Source organism: Myotis brandtii, unplaced genomic scaffold (assembly GCF_000412655.1).
Source record: "Myotis brandtii unplaced genomic scaffold, ASM41265v1 scaffold833, whole genome shotgun sequence".
NCBI lineage: Eukaryota > Metazoa > Chordata > Mammalia > Chiroptera > Vespertilionidae > Myotis > Myotis brandtii.
This window is the reverse complement of record NW_005371384.1, coordinates 339,239-355,157: the sequence shown is the minus strand read 5'-3', so window position 1 is coordinate 355,157 and position 15,919 is coordinate 339,239. Positions and strand designations below refer to the sequence as shown.

Here is a 15,919-nt window from a genome sequence, read left to right as displayed (position 1 = left end):
AAGGGTTGACCTTGCAAACCCAAGCCTCTATCAACTCAGTTACGCAGGGAGCTTAAATCCCAAAGGCAAGACCCTGGCTCCCCAGAACCTAAAGGACACTGTTGCCAAAGAGTAAGAAATTCAGGGTCCAAAGCACCCCCCTCCCCAGCGTCTCTCATGGGCGTACCCTAACAAGCTCAAGGAAGTTGACTGATGCTGGTCCTATGTTCTGGCCTCTCCGTCTTCTGCTTTGCCAGCTCTTGCGATTTCCTTCCAAAGGAGAGGACGGTGTGCGGTGCACTTTCTATGCTTCACCTTTAGGGACCTTCTTTTCCTTCCTTTCTCTGCCTTCGCCCTCGAGCGGCTCCATGCCCTGCTCTGCTGCACCGTTGAACGTGGCTGCCCTGTGATGCCCACGTGGCAAGGCTGCTGTTCACAGATCCCAGCACCGGCCTCAATCGGCGACAGTGGGAACCAGTTCTGCTTTTGAAGCTTTTTTGTACAGTCCTTGAGCTCTTGAAAGATAAGGTGCTAGCGAAAGGGGCACGTTCTTTTAAAGATAAATATTGTGGCAGAACCCTTTGTTGGTAAGCTGACACACTGCAATAACAGCTTCGTATCGTGGATGAAATCAGATGTTAATTTCCCTCCTAACACATGACGATCCTGTATGGCCTCATTCTACCCATTTTTACTTTGTGGAAAACAAAAAAATTTCCAAACAAATTAATGCAAGCGTAATTCAATGATGTCATTTAAATTTATTGTCATGTAATGAATCTTTCACAAAAGCAAGCAGCTCCTGGCGGGTTTGTGCAGCGGCATCAGGGATGGGCACGCACACGCTGCCTCTGTGGCCGCAGCCCCGCTGGGCTTTCAGGCCAGTGGGCACTTCCGCTGTGCGGTGATGAGAGGAGCAGGGGGAGGAGAGGAGACGGGGCTCTGGGGGCACCTCGGTGAGCCAGGCGGCCGGGGGAGACTGGGGCTCCTCTGGTCACAAGAGCTGACGGCCCTGCAGCCCACTGGCTGTCCCGCGGCACTGCCCAGCCCTCAGCCCTGAGGACACTTCTCAGGTCCCACCAGAGACTCAGCTACCCTACGTGACCCTCTGAAAATTTTGTGTTTTGGTTTCATGGAAGCAAATCAAATGCTTCAGAAACAAATTAAAGCTATCCGTCCTTTCCCCACGTGGGAGCTTTGGTTTCAGCGCTGGTCTGGGCGAGGATAAAACTGCCCAGCCGACCTCAAAGGCCTGGAAGATGGAGCAGCCCAGGCCTTTCCCGGGGGACACGCCGACGTGCATGACGTGTCCTTTTCCGAGACTGTGATGGGCTAGGCACCCGCCGGGGACCTGGGGACAGAAGCTGGTTCCTGAGAGGGCCGGAGGCAGGCTGCAGCGGATGCTCAGGCTCCCGTGGAATTATGTGCTTTTGTCTTCGTGCAGGAAACTGCTTCTCATCCAGACTGTGCAGGGGCGACGGGACGTGGAGCGGGCTCGCCGGGACGCCCACGCCTTCAGTGCCTGCTGGGCTGAGGGCCGCTGCCGGCTCCCTCGGAGAAGCGCCTTCCTCCAGCTCAGGGACCCAGCGCGGTCATCTAGGCCCCAACGAGTTTAAACCACGTCAGAAACAAAGAGAAAAACGTGTTTTTCATCTCCTGTGGATACTGTATTAATCAAATTGGTCTCCTTTTTCTCCCATGAGTCTGGCTGAAGAAAAAAGATTGCTTTTGAAATGAAGCTTTCTTTTCCTAATGATTAATACAGAGTGGATTAACTTAATTTGTACTAGACTCCAATTTAATTCAGCCACAGCACAGAGGCCAAATCCACAGAAAAGCCGAGCTGGGCTTCATGAGGCGGAGCCATTTCCTTTTTTGAGGGAAAGATGCAGGGGATCTAAAGGCTTAGCCAACTGCCCGGGCACCGTGTTTATTAAATCACCACACAGACGACTTCATTTCCTCATTAATTCCTGTCTCGTCATCTTTTCAGATTGGTATTTCTCAGTGTTGAAAGAAACACACATATACATACACACGCGACTAAAACAAAAACCTTGAACATGCAAAAAAATAGAATGTCCTGGGGAAGTATCATGTGCCTAAGGCGGCGGGTTCCTGGGAAAGCTCTTGGTTCTGGTTTAGAAATAAATAAAATTGCATGTGGGACAGCAGGTTGGATATTTATTATTGTTGTGCCCCCCCCCTTTGTACTATAATCGAAGCCGAGTGATCTACTGCCAACTGGCACCGATGCTCCACATCCGAGTGTGCAAGGGAAACACGCCTGTTTCCTGATCCTAACAGGAGACACACCAGGCCATCTCCCAGGTCTGTTCGCCAGAAAAAAAACACGAGAAGGTGCTTGGTGGTGGGGCGGGCGGGGCTGCCCTCAGTCGGAGTCCATCGTGAACAGCTGGATGTCCTGCGGGCTCCAGTACAGGCCGGTGGCCGAGCTGTACACCAGGGACCAGACGTAGGGGATGAAGAACTCCTCGGGCTGCTCCTCTTCCACATACTTGAATTTCAATTCCGGAAACTTCTGCAACGAAACAAGACGAGTTTATAATCGCGCCGTCCCATACTGTGTGCGGGGGCCCCTCCCCGAGGCGGCCACGGCTGGAGAGCTCTGGGGCTTTCCCAGCTCCGCTCCCACAGGACTCCTCAGAGCACGGCGGTTCCTGCAGGAAGGGCACCCGCCCCCCTCGGCACCCCGAGAGGAGCAGGGGCCCGAGAGGGTGGGCACCTCAGACTGCGAGACGGGGCCTGCGTGGGACCCTACAGCACGGAGGGCAGCTGCCCGTGTGGGACTTGGCTCCAGGGCCGTCACCCTGGAGAGGAGCACCTTCCGGCGCAACCCCTCAGCTTGGGCGGCGGACGGGCACCCACTGGGTGGAGCGCTGGCATCCGGGTGGCAGCTGCTCTGCACAGTGTAGCTCGCCACCTCCTGCGAGGGCCAGTTGGTCAGCGGAGGGAAGCACTAGCTCCAGCACTTCTGACCGGCGGGGCCTCCATTAGGCCGCCCAGGCACCCATTTCCTCGCCAGCCTCTTAGGAGGTCCCGGGCATCCCTACCCCGGCCAGCACGTAACTGCCAAGCAGCTGGGTGGTTTCTCGGAGGCCCAGGCCCTTGGCCTCTTGAACGAGCCTCCTCACACTCTGTGCTGCTTCTGGCCTGGCACGGGTGCCAGGTGTGAGGGGACAGGGCTCTTGGAGGTGGCAGTTAGTCTTTGTCATGAAATCAGGTGTCTTACAGGTAGCAACAGTGATACTCTTTTCTGTGAAAAACTGGCATCTGTAGCAAGAGGGTGCAGCCAGCAGCTGCCTCCAGCCGTGCTCTGCACCACGGCCGTCTGCAATGTTCCCATTCAGCCACCCCACTAATGGGAGGGGCAGCAGGGCCTGCTCTGGGCACCTGGCCTGGGCTGTCGTGGGGAGCAAAGCCGAGGTCTGAGCGGGAAAGTCAGTCTGAAAGTGTCACCACAGCCACCCTAGCACTTGGTCCTTGAACTCCATTCTCCCAGCCCCCCGGGGCCCTCGGGGCTAGTTCTGTGCCCTGTCACTGCAAGACAGAACCCACCACACTGGTCCTTAAAAAATGACCAAACGCAGAATGAGGTCAGTTATCAAGAATGGATGGGGCTGTGTTTGAAGAAGAAATGTATCCCCTAATAACAAGGAAGTCCTACTTCTTAGAATGGCCTCAAACTCTAGAAAACCCCTCCCAGTGACGTGGAGAGAAGGGGTGGGGGGAAGTGCAGGGCTGGTGGTTTGGGGGGCCAGCCCCCACACTGCCTACAGCGGGAGTCTAACACCTGCTTCTATGTGGTCAGTAGCCAGGAAATGCACTCCAGTCAGAAATCAGAATGACTGACAGATGCACAGCCCTGTGGCATCGTTGGGGTTCCCCTGTGGAGGCCTTAGGGCAGGATGCAAGGTCACTTACACTCTGCATCTCCACGGAGGTGGGTGGGAAAGAATGAGCCAGCAAACTGCTTCAGTGAGAATTCCTTCTCACTGAACTAAAGAGTTAGGCAAGAGCCCCTATTGGGGTGGGGCTTCGGGGAAATTCTGGTGACTGCTCAGTTAGAAAGAGGCACGAGTCCCAGAGTTGTACTCCTGAAACCTGTATGGTTCTTCGATCCAATGTCACCCCAATTGCTTAAAACCAAGACACACGGGAGGTGTAGAGCTGCTGTGGCCTGAGAGCTGGTGCAGGCCCGCCCCCCTCCGGCTGGGCGCCTGTGACTGCCTCCCGAGGGTGCACCACTGAACACAGGGACCAAGGGCAAGGCCAGGAGGGCTCCATTACTCGCAAAACCTGCACGCTGCAGGCGGCCACGCACCCCCCACGCTCCTCTCTCCACAAGGGAACAGTGAGCGGCAAGACATTATTTCTTGTAACTTTTCATCAGCACTTATAAGATCCAGAAAGGGGGATAAAGCATAAAGAGCAAGAAAAACAGAAGCATGTCCCTAGGACAGTGGTCGGCAAACTCATTAGTCAACAGGGCCAAATATCAACAGTACAACGATTGAAATTTCTTTTGAGAGCCAATTTTTTAAAACTTAAACTATATAGGTAGGTACATTGTTATTAACTTAATTAGGGTACTCCTAAGCTGGCCTTTGCTAAAAACGTCCTCAATCTGATTGAAGTACGTTCACTGAGGTCGACCCCTTCCAACTCTCCCATCCACACTCGTCTTGTATACTTATTTCGTCTATCTCCTTTCGTTCATCCTCTCTATATGTCCAAACCATCTCAACATACCTAAAAAAATGTTTCATTTTATAATAATAAAGTCACCATCACAAAATAATGACAATTCTTAAACTGATGACAAAAATACCTGTAGGATTTGCAGCTGGTTGGAAAAATACAGGTAACTTTATGCTTCGAGTAGGTACTTTTGTCACCCGCACACGATTTGCGGACGCGACTAGCACTAACCACTGCACAATGAGACTGCTGACTGGCTGGCTCACTCAATTCGTGCATGAATCGCGCGCGCCTCCCCCGCACTGCGTATGCCGTCGCCCGACCGACCGACACCCCCTTCTTCTACCGCCACTTCTTCAAAATAGACTCGCCCAGGCCAAAACCGACTTCTGCGCATGGGCCACGAAGTTTCAATCCCACTGTACCTGCGCACCCGTACATGGTATTTTGTGGAAGAGCCACACTCAAGGGGCCAAAGAGCCGTATGTGGCTCATGAGCCGCAGTTTGCCAACCACGGCCTAGGACTCACTACACTAAGCTAACACTGGAAAGCGCAAAGTAAGAGCTTCCATTTCCTGCAGCGAGCCGTTTTTAAGAGTGCACTGGGAACATTATAAAAGGGAGAATAAGAGGCATAAGTCATACAAGAGCTTTGAAAACACCATCTGGTCAACCCGAGTGTGAACGCAGCCTCTGAGGGCGCGCTGTGCCCGAGCTGCATGTAGCCCGCCCCTCCCGCAAGCCTACCACAGCTAGAGAGAGGGCAGCATGGTTCGAGATTTAAACAGACCTCTAAACAAATAGTGCTCCTCTAATCTGTCGCAGAAGCCTGGGAGCTAAGGAAAAGGAAGACAAAAGGTTTTATTTAGCACTGATGACACTGGGGACACATTTTGTCAGGATTCAGTCCAAGAAGTGTCATAGTCTGAATGTCAGATCAACAACCTAGAAAGAGTCACTCTTTCCTCTCCTCCTTTTCCAGCCGGGGGAGAACAATGATGCCATCCTGTGATGGCCGAGGGAAGTCCCACTTCCTCACTCGAGGGAGCGTCTTCACTCCTGACTCCGCCAACAAAGTCCCTGCTTCCCCGGGCCCAGGCCACGAGGTGCTCCCAGGCCTGCCCAGCGCTGACCACCCATCTTCTCTCCAATTCTCAGGCCCCTGTGGGCCCCAGGTGGTGACAACTGGGGGGCGTCCTGAGGACCACTAGGGCCTGGGAAAGCGGAGGGTGGGGCTGGGGGTGGGGCTTTGGTTTGGTGGTTGCGGCAAGAATTCACCTGGAGTGTGCCAGCAGCGGGCTTCAGCCCCCCTCTCCAAGACAGTTGTCCTGTGACTCAGTTAAGGAGAGAAAACGCGTCTCTCAGGCTTGGAGCTTGGTCTCAGTCCAGAGCTACTGACAACAATCCTGTTGTTTTGATATTTGGAGCCAGAGGTAATGCTAGACTCTCAAGTTTGGCCGGAATGTTTTTATCAGCTCCAGTGAATCAACCCACCACAGCGGGGCATCCGGACGCCCAGCCCAGAGACAAAGCAAAGGTCTGATTTAGTGGTTGAGACTCGGGTATAACAAGCAGACCAAACGCTTTAAAGACGGTCTCTGCTGTCAGTCATGTGATCTGGTGAAAACCCACAGGATGTTCAGTGAACAGATGTAGGGCTCAACTGCAATAATTTTATTACCACAAAAAGTTCAATGGCGTTTTCCCCCTTCCACCCAAAGATTACACAGATAGCACCCGAAATTCTAGCAAGCCCCTGGCCCGGCTCCAGAAAGCTTAGTGCAATTTAAAATCAAACAGCTACATAGCACATTAAAAAGAACTTTCTGAAAGACCACAATAAGCCTCTGAGTAGATGAGTGATGGGCGATGGTCCGTGCGAACCACTCGTGACCACCGGCAGGTGTGGGGGTCAGGCTGCAGGAGGGAGTTCCCGTGAGCAGTGCACACAGGCTTGGGGTGGGGTTCTGTGCACGTGCGAAGTGAACTGGTTTAAAGATCCCACCATGAGACAGGGGAAACATTTACATACATTTTTTAAAAACCCAGGGCTGATTTGGGGATGATTATCAGCTCCACCCCATTCCTTCCCCAAATACTCCTGCTGCGTAACACCAAGTCCTCCAGTGGCGGGTCCTGGCCTTGGTGAGCACCAGCTACACACGAGGCTATGCTGAGCCGTGGAGGAGAAAGGGGAGGAGCGCGCTCCTCTAGCACCTGGCGGTTAGGAGGAGGGACAGGGACAGTGGGCGCATGGCCTCTCCCACGTGGACCTGGCTATCACTGGGGGGGAGAGCTGACCTGGGCCTGGACAGCAAACTCTAGGAGAAATACTCAACTGACAAATCCGGAAACATCCACATACTAACTCAGCTAACTTACGGCTCAGCAAGTCTGAGCCACAGGCTCTTCTGTGTGTAAGGGAACGAGTTACAGACGTATCCATATTATTACTTAACTGACAAAAAGATACCCAACCGTCTGTGAGTAACAGTAACGCTAAATGTGGCATAATTCTGTATTATGTGAATTACTTTCAAAATTAATGAAAAACTAAATTCAAACTATCGACAATTATGAAGGGCCACTTAATAAAAGTTACAGATTAAGAACTCCGAAGCTAAAATGGAGAAGCCCATGATGAGGGCCGCTCAGAAGACGGTCACTACACTGCACGTGTGAGAGCCTCACGGCCGGCCAGGCACAGGGTCTCGGGGGGCTGGCTGGGAGTAAGTTTCCACCCAAGCGGAGAGTTACAAGGTAAGCAGACCCCTATCCTGAAAGCTCAGGCCAGGGGACCAACCACATCTCACTCAAGACATTGTCTTGCCACCTCCAAGTGTCTACAAGTGACACCAACCACTTCCGTGACTAGTGGCAGAAAGGCCTTAGAAAAACAGATGGACACAATGTAAGGCTGAACTCACATTTGGGATGAGCTCTCCACAAATGTATGGTCACATCTCAGCTGGAGTCTGAAGCCCACTAGCGTTTGAAGCCGGAGCCAAGTCCCGGCGAGGCCCTTCTCCCCTGATCCAGGTCAGGGGGGGTCCTGGAAAGGAGCTTGAAGTTCCCTTCTTTTCTGGGGGCTGGTGGGCTGCATGGAGGAGGAGGCAGTAAGGACAGGCTCTCCTGCTGCAGGGGAAGTTGGAGAAACACCCCGACAGATGGGTTCTGACCTGCAGGAATGGGTCTGGGGGCAGGGAGAGCTGGCACTGCACGTGGAGTCTCCCGAGCAACAGTGAGTTCAAGGGTACAGTTCTGGGTCTGGCAAGTCCTGTGGGGCCAGTGCACAGGCCCGGAGGCTGGCAGTGGGGGATGGGGGGTGGGACACGGGAAGTGCAGGGATGGAGACAGGCAGGTGGGCCTCGAGGGCCAGGATGACAAGTGTGCCCCTTTGGCGAGCCTAGCGCTGAGAGACTAGGCTGGGGATAGATATTAGAATTGAAAGTCATTAGTTTCCAGGTGGCAGTTGAAGGTGCCAAATGTGTAAACTCCTCAAGACTGAACCACGCTATTGAGTCAAAGCATCTGTTTCAAAGACCAGTCCGCTCAGCGCAGGAGGCTGGGGGTTTGCTTCAAGGTGGAAGGTGAAGGGCAGAAGCAGAGGATTCGCTGGCAGAACTCGTGCTGAAAGCAGGCCCAGCGGGAGCCACACTCATGGGAACTGCTTGCTTTTCTGCATGGGGCTCGTCACTCTGCACAGGACCCAGACACCCAAGAGGGCAGGATCCCAGCCCTGGCGGGTGGCGCAGTTGACTGGAGCCTTGTCCCGTCCACCAAAAGTTGTGGGTTCGAGCCCTGGTTGAGGTGTGTAGAGGGGGCAACTGATTGATGTTTCTCTCTCATATCTGTTTCTCTCTCTCTTCCTTTCTCTAAGCATGTCCTGGGGCGAGGATTAAAAAAAACCTGCTTCACTTTCAAAAGAAGCCGACTAAGGAAGAGGGAATGCTGTGCTTACTGCAAGTCATTCACATTGTTGAGACATCTTCCGTGGCTTCTCTGTACAAAATACCTTCTGGTGAAGAAAGATGTGTTAAGATAAAACTTCTGATTAAATCCCTCTTGCAAGGTGACCTGTTCACCCATGCATCCTTCCTTCCTTTGTATTAATATTTACATTTTAATTATAATCACTGATGCTTTAACAAATACGGTGTTTTAACACAATGGTGGTTACAAAACAATGGCCTTCTTCGCCATCTGGCTGATGGGCCCACATACATCATTTGCTGTGACTATATACCAAGGCCTCGACCTGACGGCCGAGTCTGGCTGTTTTCCGGGCTGTCCGGGTGGTCAGAGCCGGAGCAGTGCGATGTGAGGCACGGGGCTGCCACCCCGCACTGCGTGTGAGGGCGACCTGCTGGAAGTCTAAGCTGACGGCTCACCCAGTATCAACAAAGGCCCAACGTTTCAACATTTGATTAGAGGAAAGTGCAAACATATACAAAAAACAGCCCATCAACCAGCTATAAGTCATTAGCTCACGTCCGTTCTTGTTTCATCCGCCGCACACTCTCCCCTCTGAATTATCTTGGTGCCAATCTGGAATACTGTATCATTTCCATCCCTAAATATTAACCTATAATATTATCAAACAGCTAAGAGCTTTCTGCTCTACTTTTAAGGCAACCCAGCACGAGAATGAATTTCAGTTATAGGGTGACCCTTTGTATCATAAAAAATATGAAATGTGTCCTTGCCCTTAAGCACTTAACAATTACTTGGAGAGTTCAGATGAACGCAGATGGAGAAAGAGCCACTAAGAAGGAGTTCTTCCACGAACCCTATCGTTAGCACACTAATGCACTAATTGCGGGCTCTGAGCAGGTGGATCCTAGGATGTGCACACACGGGTCCACACATCGCCTGCTTCCTCCGTTTCACACAAGCCATCAGCCCCTGCCCAGCGCACCCCTCGAGTGCTCTGCACACCCAGGCGCGTCCCACCTCTGTGTCTTTTCTGAGACTGCTCTTCTTAGCTGAGATGTCCTCCCCACGCATGTCGTCTACTCCAGAGGGGGTCACGGGCTCCCTCCCCTCCTCCACAAAGCCCCCCCTGGTCCTCTGCAGTGCCTGGGCACCTGCCCACCGCAGCCATGTGTCTGTATGATCCCCCCACGGTGCCTGTACTGGATGTGGGTTTGTACACGGTTTTCACTCGCTCCTGGATACAAGTGTGCGGAAGGATGGCTCTATGAGTGTGCCACCTACAGCTCCAGGGAAGGCGTGGCTGAGTGAGGAAGGTCCCGCCTGCCAGAGGCTATGGTGGCTTAGGAGAGAGACAGACCTGGAGATGAGAGTAGTCAGGACAGGTGGCGAGGTGGAGGGTCTGGCGGTCTTGAAGGAGAGGAGAGAGGTGCGAAAGCATTCCAGGCAGAGGGAATCATTCAGACGCCTGGCCAAGCAAGGAAACTCTCCCATGCCCTGCCCTCTCTGGGAGCTCTTGGGCAGTGAGGGGCGTGTGCGCAATGCAGCAATCTCATCAGGCTACTCTGTGGCTTGAAAAAACTCCTGATGGCTTCCGAGTGAAAACCACTGCCAGAGAAGACAGCAGGAAGAATGGAGACTGCACCAAGGTGTTGATAACTGAGGCACGGAGATAAGACATCTATAAAATAATAAGGCAGACGTGACAAGTATCATGTAAACTATACTAATAAGTATACTTTATGGGAGTCCAGGGAAGGGAGAAATTACTTTAAATGGGGGCATCAGGTAAGGCTTTAAGGAGGAGGTGGCATTTGGGTGATCTGTAAACAATGGGTAGGTTCAGGCATGTGAAGGTGGGAAGAAGGGCATTTGGGGCAGAAGAAATAACTGAAGACAGGCATGGAGGCAGAGAAGCCCCAGGTGCCCAAGGCCAGCCGGTGCGCAGGCTGTTTGGGAAACAGGGAATAAGATGCGAAGTGCTGTGAGACCAAGCGTGAAAGGCAGATTCAGGAGACCACGGACCTGACTCGACTTCAGTCTGTGCCAAGGAAAGCTACTCAGTGCGCGTGAGCACACCTGGACGTGGTTTTGGTGAGCAGACCTGGACGTGGTTTTGGTGAGCAGACCTGGACGTGGTTTTGGTGAGCACACCTGGACGTGGTTTTGCAGGATTACTTGGGAAGCAACGTGATCCACTGGGATTGGGAGCGGGGATCAGACTCTTAAGAGAGAAGGAACTGGGGCTAGTGCAGGGGTCCAGGTGACCGGGGATGAGGCCTGACCAAGAGCTGCCAGTGGGGGCAGAGGAGAGGATGAGTAAGGAGACGTGGCAATGCCACCGGTGGAAGGGAGGCGGTAGCCCCGGCAGCTCTTCCCAGCTGCCTCTCCCCAGAAAGGGAAATCAGGGCTCGAAAGCAACGGACCCAGAAATAAATCCAAGAGTCTCCTCTGTTGATGGTCATATGTTTTGAGTCCAATAACTTTTGTTACTTTTGTTTTTCACTAGAAACAATGGAGCCGACAAATAAAGTTCTGTTCCCATCCTCAGTCTGGCTCCATCCTAATGAGCCGTTATCTTGTGATATGGTTCCTTGGCCCTGCTCGCCTCTGGGAAGGGTCCCTGTAGCTGACTTCACAAGCCTTATGCTCAGTTCAGCAGCAGCTGCTGACACGAGCCCAGTCCCGATAGCCTCCCGGCCGGATTAAGCAGCCGCCTGGAAGAATTATCAAAATTCCGATTCCCCTGACTCCATCGTCAGAAGTTAGGAAAGGGGAAAACAGCCTGCGAGTGAGTCCCAGTGCCTGTTTCTGAAAGGAGAAGTTTTCCTTGGCCTTGCCCCTTTCACTCTCTGGTCATCAGCCTGTCAGTATTCAGAGAGCAGGAAGAATGGCCGAGGAACAAGGACAGACAGGTCGTCACGACTGGCTTCTGGCTGGCGTCTATGGAGTGCACCTTATCTCGCTCAAGTTCAAGCCCTGTGATGAATGCCTGCTCTGCCCCAGCCTTGCCTCTGGACCTCCAAGGACTGCAAACGCACAGTGACTGATGGACGGCGTGTGAAGCCAGGAAACTGCCGCCTGTGTGTTTGGGGAAAACAGCAAGCCCTTAAGATTCCAGAGATGAAAGTGTAAATGGACCGAACACAAGGTGGCTCACAGGACCTGCGCTATTGCCATATATGGAACGCACAGTGGTCACGCTCTTTGCCACGCGTCCTTCCCCTCCCCCATCCCACTCTTGAATGAGAGGGAAACAGGAATGCTTGGCAAGAGTCCTGATTCCAATAAAGGGGGAGGGTATATTCTCTACACAAAGTTTAGAAAAACTGGACCCCCTTCAGAAATGTGCATGCAAATTTCATTTCCAGATTCTTCCTAATAGATTTCTTTAAAAAAAATTTTTTTAATTGATTTTTAGAGAGAGAGGGAGAGAGAGAAACATCGATGAGAGAGAAACATCAACATCAACTGGCTGCCTCCTGCACGCCCCCTGCTGGGGATCGAGCCCACAACCCAGAATGTGCCCTGACTGGAACTTGAATCAGCGACCTCCTGTGCATAAGTGACACTCAAACCACTGAGCCACACCAGCCAGACAAGATTTCCTTTTCTTGTAGGGAAATCTGGGATGGGGATGGAGTGGATGACAGGAAGGAGATGACATTAAATTCGGAAAGCCGTTTAGGTAACCTGACTTCACCTGAGGGTAGGAGGCAACGAAGTTCCCAAGTAGGAGCTTTCTGCACTGGACTCCCTGCCGCCACCAGGCCGCATTCCTGCCTGTCTCCCCTTCCCCAGGGTGGCGAACCTGCGACGTAACTAGAGTCCTACTCACTGGGACATTCACTGAAGCACACTGTGTCTAGGACAAGAGAACAAGCACATGTTCAGCAAGTCACGAAAAAACAGCCCGCTTCCCAGGAAGCCTCCCACTAGATGACTGTGCTCGCAGGACCTCCCACACCCCCCAGGCCTGTGCAACACGCACATGAGAGGGATGACTGTGGACCTCCCACCCCCCCCAGGCCTGCGCAACACGCACATGAGAGAGATGACTGTGGACCTCCCACACCCCACAAGCACATGTTCAGCAAGTCACGAAAAAACAGCCCGCTTCCCAGGAAGCCTCCCACTAGATGACTGTGCTCGCAGGACCTCCCACACCCCCCAGGCCTGTGCAACACGCACATGAGAGGGATGACTGTGGACCTCCCACACCCCCCAGGCCTGCGCAACACGCACATGAGAGGGATGACTGTGGACCTCCCACACCCCCCAGGCCTGTGCAACACACACATGAGAAGGATGATGGAACACAGCAAGATTCTGAATTATCCACAAAAGGTAAGCAACGTGTTTCTCATGTATGTCTAAAGTTCCCTCTTGCTACAGAAAGCTTAGGAAAGAAGTTGTATTAAAGTTGTAGACTGCAAGTAAATGAATATATAGACAGAGCTAAAGGGAGATGTAGATGAAAGGCACTGTATCCCAGAGCCCAGCAGGGCGCGGGTTAGGACAGCCCTGACTCAGAGGAGCCAGGACTACGCCACGGTGGTAATGCCGAGGGGGAGGGTTCCGACAGCTGGACTGGCATCGGGCTGGGGAAAGCTCTGCTGAGGAGATAACCAATTTCTAAGTCCTGGGTGAAAGGGGTGAGTTTTGGCAGGGAGGAAGCACTTCAGGCATTGGGGAAAAATATGAAGAGCCATGTGCGCAAAAACAATACTAATTCCATCTTTAGAAGGGAGATAGTAAACTTGGTCCCTCCCCCCAAAACTAGGTTTTTTGTTAGTATAAACTGACAGTTTATAGTTTATAAGCTTATATATAGAGCCTTATCATAAACCATATATATCAGAACAACTGCAATGCCCAGAAAAAAATAGCATTTTTAGGCAGATTCCAGCTTGGAAATAGAAATTCTCTGATTTCAACATGGAATGTTTCATGAACCTACTCACTGGTAAATAAAAATTACCTTCTGAGATTTTGATTATTTAAATGACTCTTTTTATCCTATTCTCCCCAAACTCATTTATCACTTATAAAGAAAATGCCTTTGAAAATAAACATGCAAACATTTATATCAAATACATAATTCTGAAAATAGATTTCATAAAGAAATTGTTAACAGTAAGAAATTTCACATTCATTTTCTGGGGGCTACTTTGACTTTTCAGCTATGATCTATTTGATTAAATCTGATTTGAATTAAAAACAATACAAAACTCTATTAGGCTGATGATGCAAGGGAATTTTTAGCTTTGCGCTTATATGTAGAGAGGCTAACGTGTATTTGAGCTCCAGCAAGGGTGTATCAAGTTCTATTAATAAATCTTCTGGAACACCGTGTTCCAAATATACATTTTTCTTGTTTAGCTTTCTAAATCTGCAATCGAAATAAGTCTAGTTCTAATTTTTCCCATGTTCAAAATTCTAGTCTCTCTCTACTTTCAAATGTGGTTTGCAATTCAACCTCTTGGTTGCTTATTATACACCTAGTGCTAATCTGTAGTCATAACTAAATAACGACTCTTAATAACACATATGCCCAATCTCTCTGGGTTTCTAAGCCATCAACAAATTATTTTCTCAAAATTTTTACTCACGTGTTCAATTTAAATTACCTACATTCTTATTTCTGAAAGTGCTGAACTGTTTAAGGTATGCTTACATTTACTTTTTAGCTAATTCACTGCTAGGTCAGAGAGAATAACTAAAAAATATCAACTGTCTGAAAATGCTCCCAGACAAATCGCAAGCTTTAGCTCTGGGCTCTTCGAAAAGCACATCACTGAGATACCCACAGAAGGCCTGGCCTTTATTTGAGAGAAAACAGGGATATAATTTATTTTCCCATTCCTATGTGCTTTAAAACCATTAACTACATTCACTCCTAAGTCCATACATTCCTCATCATAACATCCTCTAACACTGCCTAGGCCATCTTTTTCTTTCTCTCACTTTTTAAAAATTGTGGTAAAAAACACACACACATAAAATTTACCATCCTAACCAATTTTAAGTGTTGGATTCAATAGTGTTAAGTATGTTCACGTTGTAACACAGATCTCAGGAACTTTTTCATCTTGCAAAACTGAAACTCTGTACCCATTAAACAACTCCTCATCCTCCCCTCCCCCAACCCGGGCAACTACCATTCTGTTCGATGAATCTGAATACGTAGGTACCTCATGTAAGTGGAATCATACAATATTCGTTCTTTTGTGACTGGCTTATTTCACTTAGCGTAATGACCTCAAGGTTCATCCCTGTGGTAGCACGGGACAGAATTCCCTTCCTTTGTAAGGCTGAATAATTATCCCACTGTATGTACGCACCACATTTTCTGTACCCATTTGCCAACCTTTTGGCTGTTGCGAATGATGCTGCTACAAAAAGGTGTGCAAATAATTTTTTGAGACCTCCTTGAAAGCAGAAGTGAAAATGCTGAGTCATCATTTTTTTGAGGAGCCTCCAGACTGTTTTCCATAGTGGTTGCACCATTTAATAATCCCACCAACAGTGTACAAGGGCTCCAATTTTCCCACATCCTTACCAACACTTATTTTTCAATAGTAGCACTCATAATGGGTATATTTTTAAAAATTAAAAACTTTTTCCTACTTGCCTCATAGTAAAATAAGCTATTTACTGAAGAAAAATTTTAAAACAGAGATTAAAAAAAATTATAAGTTCCAAACCAATATAACAACTGTTTAACATTTTAACATATATTCCTCTTGTCTTTTTTGGGGGGAGTGGGTGGGCATAGATCATATTTTAGGAGAGGGAAAAATAATTTGATTTTTTAAAATATGTATTTTTATTGATTTCAGAGAGGAAGGGAGAGGGAGAGAGAAATAGAAACATCAATGATGAGAGAGAACCATTGATAAGCTGCCTCCTGCACAACCCCACTGGGGATCGAACCTGCAACCCCGGCATGTGCCCTTGACTGGAATCGAACCGGGACCCTTCAGTCCGCAGGCCGATGCTCTATCCACTGAGCAAAACCAGCTAGGGCAGTGGTCGGCAAACTGCAGCTCGAGAGCCACATGCGGCTCTTTGACCCCTTGAGTGTGGCCACGAAGTTTCAATCACACTGTACTTGCGTGCCTGCACGTAGCATTTTGTAGAAGAGCCACACTCAAGGGGCTGCAGTTTGCCGACCATTGAGCTAGGGCAATAATTTGATTTTTATATGCAAACTAGAGGCCCGGTGCATGAAATTTGTGCACTGGGGGGGGGGGGGGGGGGGCCCCCCGCCACGCCCGCACC

The 15,919-nt window shown here is 50.4% G+C and overlaps 1 protein-coding gene across 4 annotated transcripts in view; it reads right to left on the bottom strand.

Moving 5' to 3' along the window:
• Nucleotides 1-720: 720 nt before the first annotated feature.
• DYM (dymeclin) overlaps nt 721-15,919 on the bottom strand; it is a 239,778-nt gene continuing 224,579 nt past the window's right edge. For all 4 annotated transcript variants that reach the window (XM_014531961.1, XM_014531962.1, XM_005884490.2 and 1 more), the window contains one exon: nt 721-2,521. In XM_014531961.1, the coding sequence (XP_014387447.1) occupies nt 2,372-2,521 (150 nt within the window). In that variant the 3' untranslated portion in view covers nt 721-2,371. The remainder of the gene's footprint in view (nt 2,522-15,919) is intronic.